Source organism: Malus domestica, chromosome 07, assembly GCF_042453785.1.
Source record: "Malus domestica chromosome 07, GDT2T_hap1".
Classification (NCBI taxonomy): Eukaryota; Viridiplantae; Streptophyta; class Magnoliopsida; order Rosales; family Rosaceae; genus Malus; species Malus domestica.
In genome coordinates, this window is record NC_091667.1 from 27,298,757 (window position 1) to 27,314,670 (window position 15,914).

At 39.7% G+C, this 15,914-nt stretch overlaps 2 protein-coding genes and 1 pseudogene across 2 annotated transcripts; all 3 read left to right on the plus strand.

Annotated features, from left to right (window-relative positions):
- The first annotated feature begins 1,886 nt into the window (after positions 1–1,886).
- Positions 1,887–5,068, plus strand: LOC103406343 (ras-related protein RABE1a-like). Its single transcript, XM_029105877.2, has 9 exons — positions 1,887–2,057; positions 2,151–2,276; positions 3,138–3,210; positions 3,429–3,529; positions 3,678–3,743; positions 4,053–4,150; positions 4,359–4,421; positions 4,502–4,597; positions 4,687–5,068. Exons 2-9 carry the CDS (start codon positions 2,201–2,203, stop codon positions 4,759–4,761), a joined length of 648 nt encoding a protein of 215 aa, XP_028961710.1. The 5' UTR covers positions 1,887–2,057; positions 2,151–2,200; the 3' UTR covers positions 4,762–5,068.
- A 1,652-nt stretch (positions 5,069–6,720) lies between these two features.
- On the plus strand, positions 6,721–12,154 carry LOC103406342 (uncharacterized). Its single transcript, XM_029105878.2, has 9 exons — positions 6,721–6,874; positions 7,105–8,766; positions 8,963–9,189; positions 9,277–9,609; positions 10,122–10,368; positions 10,489–10,617; positions 10,698–10,913; positions 11,095–11,218; positions 11,707–12,154. The coding sequence occupies exons 2-9, from the start codon at positions 7,222–7,224 to the stop codon at positions 11,919–11,921; spliced, it is 3,036 nt and encodes a 1,011-aa protein (XP_028961711.1). The 5' UTR covers positions 6,721–6,874; positions 7,105–7,221; the 3' UTR covers positions 11,922–12,154.
- LOC103419063 (uncharacterized) lies at positions 12,049–14,652 on the plus strand (annotated as a pseudogene).
- The last annotated feature ends 1,262 nt before the right edge of the window (positions 14,653–15,914 follow it).

Consider the following 15,914-nt stretch of genomic DNA (forward strand, 5'->3'; position numbering starts at 1 on the left):
GCGGGAGTTCGGTTAAGCCACACAATTGGCAGCCTAATTTGATATCTAATTCGTTATTCACGAAATTTGAACTTAAGACCTCTTATTTCCAAGCGAAAAGGAATACTATCAGATCGTAGTATTTAGAGGTCAAGATTATAGTTCCTTTAGGTTAACTTCTGAAGTCTCTATGCTTGTTTCTTTTCGGATAAAACCAAATTCAAATAGACGGTCAACCATAAGAAGTACGAACAAGTCTGAAGTGGCTAAGGAGAACATAATCTGACGTTGCCATTTTTCTTTAAAAAGAGAATCACCAAAACCATACAAATGGATTCGTACGTGCTTCTATGGTCCCCATGGGATTCGGATCCTCTCCTAAGCAGGAGATCAGGATCATCGGGATCAAACAACATGGGTCGTTGGATTTTAATCCAACGGTTATAATTATTATACCTTTTAGAGGGACCTCTTATTTGTAGCCGTTCGATCAAAATCCAACAGTCTATGTTGTTTGATGCCGAGGATCTTGATCTCCTGCTCAGGAGAGGATCCAAATCCGTCCCCATGGATCTACTAAATATCCCACAATAAAAATCATGCATGGCTAATGACGTAATGCCAACGGAATTGTTACTAGCGCTTTAGAATATTTGTCGTGCTCTTCACTTTTTTTTTTTAGATACATGGGTGAAGTGCAGAATGACTCTGTGAATATTCACTGAAAAAAGAGAAAAATGAGATGTATGAGAACACGAGAATACACATAAACCAGCAGGGGTTTTATTAGGAGAGAATAATGCCAATACTGAAGGACTCTCCCACCTTGACCTAGCAGTAGTGGAAGTGGCGGTGACAAAAGTAGTAGTGGGTTTTGAAGCATAATATATTAAAGTTAACAACACAAAGAGAAAGGAGACTGCCAAAGATCTGTAATTGCCCTAGTCACCATCAAAGCCAACCTACGTGGCTTTCAAATTTCAATTAGTTTCTTCGTCATCGTCCTCTGCATCATCGTCTTTGTTGGTAGTAGCAGCAATATGGTCACCACCAACTCGACCGCCACCAATGGTATCTCCGCCGCCACTCTCAACTTCCATTGGCAACGAGCGTCGAGGACGAAGAAGTGGATAGGATGATGCAGAAGCAAGAAGATGGATGATGATGATGATGCTCAAGAGCTCTTCATGTTGGAAAGGTGATGGGCGTGTCATGACGTTTTGTAGGGGAAGGGAAGGGAAGGGAATGTGGGTAGAGTATCTTCTCAGGAATCAGGATATGCTGCAACCACAACTTTTTGCGTTCCATTCCATTTGCCTTTTTCCTTACTTTCCAATTATTTTTTCATTTTTTTTAGTTGGCCTAAACTTCAAATATATGCAATCACTTGCAAATGTGTGTAAAGTTTCCTATATCTCTCTTTTATTATCGTACTAAAAACAAGGAGGATGTTGAAATGCCTGCAAGTTTTTCCAACTTCCGGAATGGATGAATAACCATGATTTGCCACCAGTTATCATTCTTTTTGAAAAAATAAAAAAGACCAAGACGTGGGTGGTTAGTAAGTTCATTACTTTTTAAAATATATTTTAATAAGAAAATTATTATTGATACTCAAGAAATCTCATTTTGCACTTCAAATTTTCTATAATTAGAAAGAAAAATACACTTATGAGAAGTGTAGAGTAAAATTTTTGAAGTGCTATACAGTTTCCTTTAATAAAATATATAAAAAAAAAATTCAATTGTCAGTTGCCACACGTGTACGAGTGTGACAAGAAGCTAGTATATTGTAATCTGTGTTGGTAGGGTATCTTTCGGCTTTCATAGGTTTTTAGGCCCAAACTATCTTGGGCTTTAAGGGCCTAACAAAGAATTATACAGAAGAAAAACCGGGAAAATATTCTGCGAAGGCGGGTGTAGGGAGATACGGTGCGTTCTCATACAGTAGAGAGAGTGACCCACGTATTATACAGACTGCCCAAAAACTCGAATTCCAGAAACCCGACGTCGCCTCCCAAATTCATTGGATCGTTTTCACGTCGCCGACGACCGCCCGCTACAAGCTTCTTTGAAAGGTTTCTCTCTCATCTCTCTCTCTCGCTGCGGTCTCCTGCAGTTTCTTATATTTTGATTTTTGTTGATTTTTTGGTTTGGAATTTGGGTTGCAGAGAGTGGTTTCGATTTGGAATTTGGGGTCGGTGAGAGAATCAATCAATTCATGGCTACTTTGCAACCGACGAGGGCTCGGGCGGATCACGATTATCTCATCAAGCTTCTCCTCATTGGCGACAGTGGTTAGTCGTCGTTTATCCTTCTCTGTTTGGTTCCTGAGAAAATTTTGGAATTGAGAATTGGAAGTTGGACATTCTCAGAACTAACGTGTTTTTCCTTTACTTTGGTATTTCTGGTGGCCAATGTGCTTTGCTTTTCATCCGAGTGAACAATTTTTTTCAATAAAAAAAGATAAAATCGTTATTTATGAACGTTTTTTTTGTTACAAAATAGTTGGTGTAGGGTAATATTTAGTTATGACAAGTTTTAAATTTTGAATGTGTGCAGTTTTTGGTAAATTTAGTGTTTAGGGACCTGTATGTGAGTGTAATTAGATGGGTTTGTTTGAAAGATTCAGTTTTGGGTTTGATGGAAGACGAGGAGAGTGAGTATAATCATATTTGTACGAATTTGTTTTATGTATCGAAAATGCGATGAGTAATATCTAACTCTTATGTGACTCAATATGCATCACAATATATGCTTGATAAAAAATAACTAGAGAGTGATCACAATTATGAAAAATTACCTTATGCGCATTGGACTGTCTTGTAGGGGTTAAAGAGCATTCAACCTCTTACCGTCATATTTGATATCAATTATTGGATAAAGGTCAAATACGAGCTCTGATGGGGCTCGTTGTTTTGGCGTCAGTTGAGATTATTGCTTTGGAGGATATGTTTTGAAATTGCGTTGAGATGGATAAGAATTTTTAGGATTTTTTTTTGTTTGGATGGTATCCTGGATCTTGTGCATTCCAAATGGTCTAATTGTGAACTATCAGGGATCTGGTGCTTTCATCTCTTTTTTTGAGAGATTTTCTTAGCTTCGGTTATCAACTTTTTGGTTCTAAAATGTTAAACATTTCTGCTGTAATTTTCCAGGTGTTGGCAAGAGTTGTCTGCTTTTGCGTTTCTCTGATGGCTCCTTTACAACAAGTTTTATCACCACTATTGGGTTTGTATTCGTAGAAACTGTTTCGATTTTTGTATCTGGAAACTTTTAGCAAGCGAACAAGTTTTATGAACCCATATATTAAGTCGGTTAGGACACGGTCATTAGCTACTGCTTAAAGCTGCTGTAGAAATATGGCATAATGAACTATTACATTAAGTGTGTTTTTTTAGTAGATTCATCTTTGTTTAGCATCTCTTAGATGGTCCTTTTGGTGACAGGATTGATTTCAAGATAAGAACAATCGAGCTTGATGGCAAACGGATTAAATTGCAAATCTGGGATACGGCTGGTCAAGAACGATTTCGAACAATTACAACAGGTTTTTGTTTGAGATTTTACAAATAGATAATTTGAAATAGGAAAAGGGCAGGGGTTCCTTTCTTAGAGATAATTTTGATATTCTTGAATTATGTCCTTTGTTATTGTTATTCAGGAGTTTCCTTACGTATCTATGTTATGCTCTGCAGCTTACTATCGAGGAGCCATGGGTATTTTGTTGGTGTATGATGTTACTGATGAGTCATCTTTCAACAGTAACCTCTTGTTTTCCCTTTACTCTCAGTATATGAATTTTTTGATGGCATGCTGATTTTAAAGTCATTTTGCTTGCTTATTTTTGTTATATTAAATCCAAATTTCAAGGAATTGGGATATAGACATTTTAACCATGTGGTTTATTTTGGGTGTGCTTACACTGGTGTAGTTCCTTCAGTTTGACCGTTCATTCTAATTTCATTGAGGTGGTGGATGGTTGAAACCGTCTGCGGCACTTTTTCCATCGCCGTATATAAGTTTTATGTTCAATCTAACCCTTGTTAGGGTAATTGTCTATTCATGTGCAGACATTAGAAACTGGATTCGCAACATTGAGCAGCATGCTTCTGTCAATGTCAACAAGATTCTGGTGGGGAACAAAGCTGATATGGATGAAAGCCAAAGGGTGTGTAATTTGTACATTTTCACTTGCAGGAAATGCTCTCCTTTTCTAACCTGGTGAAAGAGTGAGATGTGAATGTGATGAGTTTTAGAATCCTATTGGGATCAACATGACGGTGCTAAATTTGCACGCCCTATACCTAATCGTTTATTTTGCATGTGTTTGTGTGTGCGGACATGCCCAAGCTTTAATAATTATCTTTTTTTTTTAGGCTGTGCCGACGTCTAGGGGTCAAGCTCTTGCTGACGAGTATGGTATCAAGTTCTTTGAGACTGTAAGTAGTAATATGCCTTTGGTATTTTCACTGCATAAGCAATTTCGTTCTTTTCATAATGAAAAGAAAATGTTCTGCAGAGTGCAAAGACGAACCTGAACGTGGAGGAGGTCTTCTTTTCTATAGCCAGGGATATTAAACAGAGACTTGCAGAATCTGATGCCAGGGGCACTGAGGTATTTTCATGCTCTCAGAAGTGGGAATCCTTTTCTTTCCCCAACTCCTCTCAAATGTTGACGAACTCGTTTTGTTTCGATGGTTTCAGCCTCAGACACTTAGGATTAACGAACCAGACAGAGCCGATGGTCAAGCTGCACAACAGTCATCTTGCTGTGGTTAGTAGAACAAGAGAAGGTTCTGTTGGTCGTACTGATGTGGATTTGAGGCAAACCTTGATAACTCCATAGTCGCCTCTCTTAGATCTCTCAACTACCAGCATTAGTAGTAAAAGTAGTTTTTTTTTTGCCCTTCGTAATTCTAAAATTTACAATGACACTTCTACCTGTCATTGTCTTTCGGGTCTAAGGGGCTTCTGCTTGTCATTTCCTCTGATGTAGATAGATAATCAGGTTCGAGCTTCTTGTCAAGAGAGGTTTAAAGTTCAAACAATGCCAATTACCTTTCTGCAGTAAACCCATCATTTGTCATTGTTTCTCCACATTCTTTGTGACATATACCGATACCGATTAGACGATTAAAGAACCGATCAAACGCCCAGGAAACTTTTCACAATTTATATAGTAACCCGGATTCGGATCTGGGGTGAGAGATCAGCTGATTTAGCAGGCTGCACACACAGGCAAAGTGACTTTTCTGGCAGCAGTGTCGAAGGGTGCAGCTGCTTTGAGTGAGCAACACCCTGTAATTTGCTGCCAATCTGAAAGGAAGTAAGAATGAAGCATATGTAGGCGATGCCAAATTGGCCACGAATTTGGCATAGGTAGCCGGCCCAACCACTTGCTTCCGAGTTTGATTCTCATTTTCTGTAAATTAGAGTAGTTTATATATATATTTTTTTGCAAAATAAATAAGATGTAAATGCAGATCCGGCACATATGGAAGATAAAAAGCAACATTTTTTTTAGTACGACAATATATTTTACACTAAGGGAAGGGGGTGTTGATGTCGTGAGCCTATAAAAAGGGGACTCATATGGAATTGGTTCAATGTCACCGTAACATACTGATTCAATGATATATGTTACCTTTAAGTTGTGGTGAATTGACCTATGTCAGTTGCTTTCTTATAAAAAGATGCAATCTTCAAGCATTGGTGAAGATTATATAGGAAAACAAAATACAACTCTGATCACTTAGTACTACAGTTTAATTTTATTCCTCTTCACTTTAAGTGAGAGGTTTTAGATTCAATTCTCACTAAAGCCAAATTTGAGCCACATTATTACTAGCTCATTGTGAAGCTAAACCCAACCCATACTATCGTTTGTTAAAAAATAAAAATACAACTCTCATTTTTGTGTACTTCACAACATAAGAGATCTCCCCGTAGGCTCCTAAGTGAGCTTCTTATTCAAATTGAAAATTATTATTAGCACTCTAAAATTCGACTTTCAATATGTCTCTTCTAAATGTAAGGTAACTTAGAATATCATCTTGTTTAAAAAAAAAAAAAAAAACTGTAAATAAGAAATAAGATTGGGCCTCTCTCCCGGACCCCCACCCACAATAAAAAAAACCCAAAACCCACTTTCCATATATCCCAAGTTAAGCTTCCATTTTCGGGCTCGTCACTTTCCCGTTAGCTATCTTTCAGTTCTATAGCTTTGGCGCCATGGCAGTTACAGCAAAAACTGCACTCGAAGTCACTGACATCATCACACTCGCTCTTCGAATTCGAACCTACACCGATTCGATCCATGCATTCCATCCTCCCAGCTTTTCTTTTTTTCCCACCCAATCAGATTCCATCAGCAGCAGATTTTGGCGATGCACGTCTTCCTCGAGACCCCGAGCTTCCTCGTTCTTCCTCACCGCCATGGATTCGATTCGGGGACGCAAATTCCCCTTCCCAATCTGAAGGCGTCGAGGCGGAAAGCAATCGGAGGACCTTCCAGAATTCTGATGGATATAGAACTCGTGAACAGTTAGCTGGCAAACTCTTTCTCTTTTTCTTCTCTCTAATTTTACAGTTTACTGATATATGTATGTATGTAAGTATGTATGTATGTGTGTATGTTATGTATGTATGTGTGTATATGTGTGCTTTACAGATAACATTAATGTGTTTACATTTTTTTTTAATTTAATTATAAATTTACGGTTTCCTACCATTTCAACCGTTGAGAGGAAAAATAGGAAGAGGATCAGGAAATAGTGGGGGAAAAAAGATAGGAATTTTAGTTATTTTTTTTGTTATAAAAATATGTGTTGAAATCCCACACGGACTCTCATTAACTGAACCAGAGTTTGGATAGGAGGAAGACACCTTCAACGTGGGTATTTCATTTCTTCCGATTTCTTCTATTTTTTGGTGAAAATTTTGAATTGTTTTCAATTTAATGGTTATATATCTGTTTGATCACTTTCTTTAATTAAGTTTATGCATTCATAATCTGGTGTGTATTATGAATGGATTAAGGTGTGATAATATGTATAATTATTTGATTGTTATTTAATATATATATATATTTTTTATAGATTTGAAAGGGGTTTTGATTCATAGGACTGAAGAGTGAAGACATACAGGATTATGATTGAGGTTTAACATTCCGGCTAGGGGAGGTAAATTTCTGTTAAATTTAGATAAAAGTTGTGTGATTGGTAGATTGGGTTGGTAGATATGGCGTGGTTTAGAGCAGTGTCTAGTGTGGCAAAGCTTGCCATTAGGAGAAATTTATCAAATTGTGGATCATATATGGCTAGGAGTCGGGTTCTTCCGTCTCAAAATCGGGACTTTCACACCACATTATGTAAGGCTCAATCTGCCCCGATTCCACGCCCTGTACCCCTCTCTAGACTAAATGATAGTTTCTTGGATGGAACCAGTAGTGTTTATTTGGAGGGGCTTCAGAGGGATTGGGAAGCCGACCCAAATAGTGTTGATGAGTCCTGGGACAATTTCTTTAGGAATTTTGTAGGTCAGGCCTCTACCTCGCCCGGAGTTTCAGGCCAAACCATTCAAGAGAGTATGCGCTTGTTGTTGCTTGTGAGGGCATACCAGGTTAGTGGTCACATGAAAGCTCAGTTGGACCCTTTGGGTTTGGAAGAGAGAGATATCCCAGATGATTTGGACCCTGCTCTATATGGGTTCACAGAGGCTGATCTTGATAGGGAGTTCTTTTTAGGGGTCTGGAGGATGTCTGGGTTTTTGGCTGAGAACCGTCCCGTGCAGACCCTTAGGTCCATATTGACCCGGCTTGAGCAGGCTTATTGTGGGACCATTGGGTACGAGTATATGCACATTGCCGATCGTAATCGATGTAACTGGTTGAGAGACAAGATTGAGACTCCAACGCCAATGCAGTACAATAGGCAACGTCGTGAGGTTATTCTTGATAGACTTATGTGGAGTACACAGTTTGAGAACTTCTTGGCCACTAAGTGGAAAGCAGCTAAGAGGTTCGGCCTTGAAGGTGGAGAAACTCTTATTCCCGGCATGAAGGAGATGTTTGACAGGGCTGCTGATCTCGGGGTTGAGGGCATAGTTATTGGAATGCCTCACAGAGGGAGACTAAATGTATTGGGTAATGTGGTGCGGAAGCCTTTGCGTCAGATATTTAATGAATTCAGTGGTGGTACAAAGCCTGTGGATGAAGATGGGCTATACACTGGGACTGGTGATGTCAAGTATCACTTGGGAACCTCTTATGATAGACCCACTAGAGGTGGCAAGAGACTTCATTTATCTTTGGTTGCAAATCCAAGTCACTTGGAAGCTGTGGACCCTGTGGTTGTCGGAAAAACTAGAGCAAAGCAGTTTTATTCAAATGACGTGGACAGGACCAAGAATATGGGTGTCTTGATTCATGGAGATGGCAGCTTTGCTGGACAAGGTGTGGTGTACGAGACTCTGCATCTAAGCGCTCTTCCTAACTACACCACTGGTGGGACTATACACATTGTGGTGAATAACCAAGTTGCCTTCACAACTGACCCAATGTCTGGAAGATCTTCAGAGTATTGTACAGATGTCGCCAAAGCATTGAATGCTCCTATTTTCCATGTAAATGCTGATGACATGGAGGCAGTCGCTCATGTCTGCGAGCTTGCTGCTGAATGGCGCCAGACATTCCATTCTGATGTTGTGGTTGATTTAGTGTGCTATCGTCGATTTGGGCATAATGAGATGGATGAACCATCTTTCACGCAGCCGGAAATGTACAAGGTTAGACCTTTACATATTCATTAAGAATTCATATCCTTAATTGATCGAAAATAAATATATATATTTTTCTTGTGATAAATCTGAAAGTTGTTGTAGTTGACTGACTTCACTTGTGTTGTAAATATTGAATTATAGTGCAGCTATTGAGATGTGCAAAGCTGATCACTGAATTTTTTTACTTAATTGGGGGTTACAGGTTATTCGAAATCATCCCCCAGCTCTGACAATCTACCAGAACAAACTTCTAGAATCTGCACAAGTGACCAAAGAAGACATTGAAAGGATACAAAACAAGGTTAATTCAATTCTCAATGAAGAATTGTTGGCTAGCAAGGATTATGTTCCTCAAAAAAGAGACTGGCTTGCATCCCATTGGTCTGGATTTAAGTCACCTGAACAAATTTCTCGTATCCAGAATACTGGGTATAGCGCTGTTTTCTACCAGTTTCACCAGTTCTTTGCAAAATCTGATTTTATTCAATTTAATGAATTTTATATGCTCCTGTACAGGGTAAAACCAGAGATTTTGAAGAGTGTTGGCAAATCAGTCACAGCCCTTCCAGAAACTTTTAAGGCTCACAAAGGAGTAAAGAAGGTCTATGAACAACGCGCACAAATGATTGAGACTGGTGAAGGAATTGATTGGGCAGTTGCAGAAGCACTTGCCTTTGCTACATTAATTGTAGAAGGTAACCATGTTCGACTGAGTGGTCAGGATGTTGAAAGAGGTACATTTAGTCATCGTCATTCAGTAGTTCACGACCAGGAAACTGGAGAAAAGTATTGCCCTCTTGACAATATTATGGCGGACCAAGATGAGGAACTGTTTACAGTTAGCAACAGGTAACGAGTGATTACTTTATAGTTTTCCCTTTCATTATTATTTGGTTTGATTTTGTCCCATTTCTCGAGTTCCCCCCTCCCCCCCCTTAATGTAGTGATCCAGAACTTTTTGTAAGATTTATTAGCAGTCCCTTGTATACTATAATTAAGGACTTGTTTAACCACGAGTCTGACAGACCCTCTCCAGTAGCTATTTCATGCACGACATTCCATTTAATATCCATTTTGAATTCATTACACCATAAGATACTTCTCTCATCTGTGAATGCATTCCACGTCTTTTGATTCCTTGAAACTTGATTTTCCATGGTGTACCAAATCAGCTTTCCCATTTTGTTTTTGATCCTAGCATATATACCTCCCAATAAAGTACATCTGTACACCGTCTTAAAGATTGTAGGACTGCCAGATAGCACCATATGACTCATGAGACGATGAATAGTACTCTGTTAAATTGCAATTTTCATACTTAGTTTGTCTTTACCACAAGTTAATTGTGCTTTTATGTGCAGTTCACTCTCGGAGTTTGGTGTTCTTGGATTTGAATTGGGTTACTCGATGGAAAGTCCAAACTCATTAGTAATCTGGGAAGCTCAGTTTGGTGATTTTTCCAATGGAGCTCAAGTTATATTTGATCAGTTTTTGAGTGGTGGGGAGTCCAAGTGGCTTCGTCAAACCGGGCTTGTTGTGTTGCTTCCTCATGGTTACATGGGCCAGGGCCCTGAACATTCTAGTGCACGACTGGAACGATTTCTTCAGGTATTCCTTTGTCAAATATGGTTAATCCCTTCCCCTCCCTCTTCTTCCCCTTTCCCATAGACAGCAGTATAATCTGGCATGGATCCCCATCTAATGCAAAGTTTTCTAATTTTATGACAGATGAGTGATGACAATCCCTTTGTCATACCTGAGATGGATTCCACACATCGGAAGCAAATTCAGGAATGCAATTGGCAGGTTGTGAATTTGACAACTCCTGCAAACTACTTCCATGTTCTGCGTCGTCAGGCGAGTGAAACTATTTTGTTCTTCAATATTTTGTAGTATTGTGGAAGTTTCTATATGTCTAACCTTGTCTCATTTCTCAGATACACAGGGAATTCCGCAAGCCTCTTATTGTGATGGCTCCTAAAAACCTTCTACGGCACAAGGACTGCAAATCAAATTTATCCGAGTTCGATGATGTGCAAGGCCACCCAGGTTTTGACAAGCAGGGGACCAGATTTAAGCGCCTCATCAAGGACCAGAATCACCACTCTGATCTTGAGGAGGGTATTAGACGGCTGGTTCTATGCTCCGGCAAGGTATAGTTTTACCAGTAAAGTAATCTTTTGTCTTCGATTCAGTAGAGCTTGGAGTATGAAAAGCGAAATCTGGCAGAAATAGATCATATAATTCTGTGTTGACTTGTAGATAAATAATGACTTATTACCTGAACCAAGGGACAAAAGTTAATTCTATCTTCTGCCTTGTATTCTCTTGCAGCTTTATTATGAACTTGATGGAGAGCGAATAAAGGTTGGAGCAAAGGATGTTGCGATTTGTAGAGTGGAACAGCTTTGCCCCTTCCCTTACGACCTCATCCAGCGAGAGCTGAAACGATATCCAAGTATGTACCTTGAACTTTTCCTTTGAAAAGCAAGTACTGTACAATATGATTAATAGAGATGCCCAAGCTTGCTCTCTTCCCATTTGTCAAGATACTAGCCTGTTTGCCTAAGATATATTATTTTATAGGGTTTATGAAAATTGGATTCCTTTATTGTGTCCTAATACTTAGATCATTAATGTCAGAGGCATAAAAAAATTTCAATCATTCTAAACTAACTCCTCTGTAGAATATGAAGTGTGGTCATATTGTCATGTGAGTCCACCTGTGAAAGGGGTTTAGCTTTTCAGGTCATCTTATGATTGAAGAATGTTTTTGGAGATATATGAAACATCAACACATACTAGTGGGAAATGTTGAAAAAGATCATATAGAACTAGCTGTGGCTTTGTGAAATCCGGTGATACGGTTTTTATTGTTTTCTGTTCTGGGGGGATCAATTTTGCTGACATCGTGAGGTTGATACACTTGTTATTTGGTTCTTTCAGATGCTGAGATAGTTTGGTGTCAGGAAGAGCCGATGAACATGGGTGCGTACAGCTACATTGCACCCCGCCTTAGTGCCGCCATGAAGTCCCTGGGCAGAGGAACTATTGACGATGTCAAATACATTGGCCGTGATCCATCAGCTGCCACAGCCACTGGTTTTTCTCAGGTTCATGATATGGAACAAAACGAGATTTTACAGAAAGCGATGCAGTAGGAGCCAAATGAGTCTCACAACTGAATCCCGTCGTGCTTGTTGATCCTCATATAACACTGTCTGAAATCTCCTTTCCTGATTTTTTTGTGGATCCAAATTTTAATAAAAGATCGAACGTATATCAAATATGCCTCCTGTATGTGAGGGCTGATGCACACCACAGGTTATGCTTCACAAATCTCTCTTCTTTTAGCAAACAGAGATCAGAAATAAGAACCTTTCCTTGGCGCAGATGTTTCAAAGTATCGAATGGAATGTACTTGCCTCGTTACATGTAAGTTGTCTTTCCTCCTTACCCGCGAACTACATATATCATATATGTGCCAACTTCTAATTTGCAGTTAAGGAGAAATGACTCGCCTAATTGTAAGGAGCTAAGCAGTGCTGTATTAAATTATGCAACTACTTTGAGACCACCTAGGCTCTTTGAAATTCAACCGAACAAGAATATATCTTGCTGGCCAAAACAATGGTCAGCCTATATTTATCGCAAAACTGATTTTCGCACTCTTACTTTGTTGTATTGCACCTCTTTATTTGTTTTTACATCTTGATTCTTTATTTCTTGTTTCATCAAAATTTACATACAACGAGTTTACTATTACTACGTCATCTCAATTCAATAATACAATGTTATGCGTAAGATTTTCCTCTTCCTCGTGATCACCGTAAACCCTAAATCCTAGGGTTAGGCCAGATTTGGACCTCTACCCGACCCACCCACAATCAGGTAGAGTAGACCTCTACTCGACAGGGAGTTCTTTTTGGGGGTCTGGAGGATGGCTGGGTTTTTGTCTGAGAACCGTCCTGTGCGACCCTTAGGTCCATTTTGACCCGGCTTGAGCAGGCTTACTGTGGGACCATTGGGTATGAATATATGCATATTGCAGATCGTGAGAGATGTAACTGGTTAAGAGACAAGATTGAGACTCCTACGCCCATGCAATACAATAGGCAGCGCCGTGAGGTTTCTTGATAGGCTTATTTGGAGTACACAGTTTGAGTACTTCTTGGCTACTAAGTGGACAACAGCAAAGAGGTTCGGACTTGAAGGTGGAGAAACTCTTATTCCTGGCATGAAGGTGATGTTTGATAGGGCTGCTGATCTCGGGGTTGAGAGCATAGTAATTGGAATGCCCCACAGAGGCAGACTGAACGTATTGGGTAATGTGGTGCGGAAGCCTTTGCGTCAGATATTTAGTGAATTCAGTGGTGGCACAAAGCCTGTGGATGAAGTGGGGCTTTACACTGGGACTGGTGATGTAAAGTATCATTTGGGAACCTCTTATGATCGACCCTCAAGAGGTGGGAAGAGAATTCATTTATTTGGTTGCAAATCCAAGTCACTTGAAGCTGTGGACCCTGTGGTTGTCGGAAAAACTAGAGCAAAGCAGTATTATTCAAATGATGTGGACAGGACCAAGAATATGGGCATTTTGATTCATGGAGACGGTAGCTTTGCTGGACAAGGTGTGGTCTATGAGACTCTGCATTTAAGTGCTCTTCCGAACTATACCACTGGTGGGACTATACAGATTGTGGTGAACAACCAAGTTGCCTTCACAACTGACCCAATGTCGGGAAGATCTTCTCAGTATTGTACTGATGTTGCCAAAGCATTGAATGCCCCTATTTTCCATGTAAATGGTGATGACATGGAGGCAGTCGTTCATGTCTGTGAGCTTGCCGCTGAATGGTGGCAGACCTTCCATTCTGATGTTGTGGTGGATTTAGTGTGCTATCGTCGATTTGGGCATAATGAGATTGACGAGCCATCTTTCACACAGCCCAAAATGTACAAGGTTAGACCTTGTTTCTAGTTAATTAATATTTTTATTATGTTCATTTATTGAAGAAATTTGTATCTTTTTCTCATGATAAGTCTCAAAGTTCTTTCTTTATCGTGTCCTGCATTATTATAAAGTGCAGCTATTGAGATGTGCAAAGCCGACTCCTGATTTTTCTACCTAATACTGGGTACACAGGTTATTCGGAATCATCCCTCAGCTCTAACAATCTACCAGAACAAACTTCTAGAGTCTGGACAAGTGACCAAAGAAGACATTGAAGGGATACAAAACAGGGTTAATTCAATTCTCAATGAAGAGTTCTTGTCTAGCAAGGATTATGTTCATCAAAGAAGGGACTGGTTTCATCTCATTGGTCTGGATTCAAGTCACCTGAGCAGATTTCTCGTATCCGGAATACTGGGTAAAACACTATCTTATATCAGTTTCATCTGTTATTCGCAATATCTGATTGTATTTTTTAATGAATTCTTTATGCTCCTGTGCAGGGTAAAACCAGAGATTTTGAAGAGTGTTGGCAAAGCTGTCGCTGCCCTTCCAAACACTTTTAAACCTCCCAGAGCAGTAAAGAAGGTGTATGAACAACGTGGACAAATGATTGAGACCGGTGAAGGGATTGATTGGGCGGTTGCTGAAGCACTTGCCTTTGCTACACTACTAGTAGAAGGTAACCATGTTCGACTGAGTGGTCAGGATGTTGAAAGAGTTACATTTAGTCATCGGCATTCTGTTCTTCATGACCAGGAAACTGGGGAAAAGTATTGTCCTTTTGACCATATTACAGCTGGCCAAGATGAGGAAATGTTTAAAGTTAACAGATACCAATTTTCTTGCTTAAGAAACGTTTTGGTTATATGGAATGCATGAAAGGGTTATTAGTCACACATAAATAACTACCTTGATCAATTTATTTTTCCTATGTACTCCTTTTGTAGATATCAAGTAAGTTATATTCTCTGCGGTTTTTTAGTTCTCTGCATCTGGTAAACTTTCTTCTCGTTCTGCAGTACACAGTTTTTGGTTCAATAATGACAATCGGAGGAGTGGTTGGTGGATTGGTAAATGGCAGGATAACGTATCTCATTGGTCGTAAACGTGCCTGTCAGCCTAGTGCAGATTTTGATTTATATTTTCTGGACTTTTTTCATTCTTTAATGATATCTGCATCTTCTTTTTGGATTGGTTCTTATTGTTTTTTTTTTTCTTTCAAATTTGTATGTGTCAACTATACATGTGAGCTTGGGCATCAATAGAGTCTTGACTCTTGCTCCTCTTAGCTGATTCATTGACCAGTGATATCACCCACTCTAGGGTGGTTGAGGAAGTACTTTGGCTATGTTGATTTAACTTTTAGTTTTAGTTCTATGTGATTTTGGTCTTTTGTTGGATAGCACAGAAATTCCTATTCTAGGATGGGTTGATTTTGCTTTTGGTCTTATGTCCTTGTGCATTTGGTCTTTTGGTGGATAGCTGAACATATTAAAATTTATTACATATCTATTCGAACTCCAATAAATAAATGTTATCAATTTACCTCTTGCATTCATTCCGTAAGTAAACTCCGCCTGTGTAAGTTTATCTTACATTGCCGGTCCCAAGCCTGGGTAAGGGAGGAGGGGGAGGGCGTCAGGTAGTCGACAGCCGGCACTCTTCAGTTACGTCGAATCCTTATGAAAATGAATCTAGAACGAAATCGCGCTAAAGCTAGGGCGTCACCCGTAAGTGGCGCGCTGTGTGGCCCGAGCACAATGATAAGTGAGCAAGGGTCGCTGTATCTCCATCGGCACCCGGATGCAGTGTTAAATGAGCAGGGGGCCATAGAAACTTCTTTTCGAACGACTCAACTCAAAGTTGTTTGGGAGCATATGCTCCTATCAACTTTACACACGACACGCAAAAGAAGTACTTTGATCCTATTGGACGGGGGAGGGTGAAGAAGCTAGGACAGAAGGGTAGAGTTCAAGAGAGTAGAATGCGTTTAGGAACGTGGAATATAGGAACCTTAACGGGAAAATCTATGGAAGTAGTGGAAGTTATGGTGAGGAGAAGGATAAATATTATGTGCCTACAAGAAACTAAGTGGGTTGGTCTTAAGGCAAATGATCTAGAAAACTCAGGGTTTAAACTTTGGTATTCGGGCACAAATAGAATGAGAAACGTTGTTGGCATCATCGTGGACAAGACA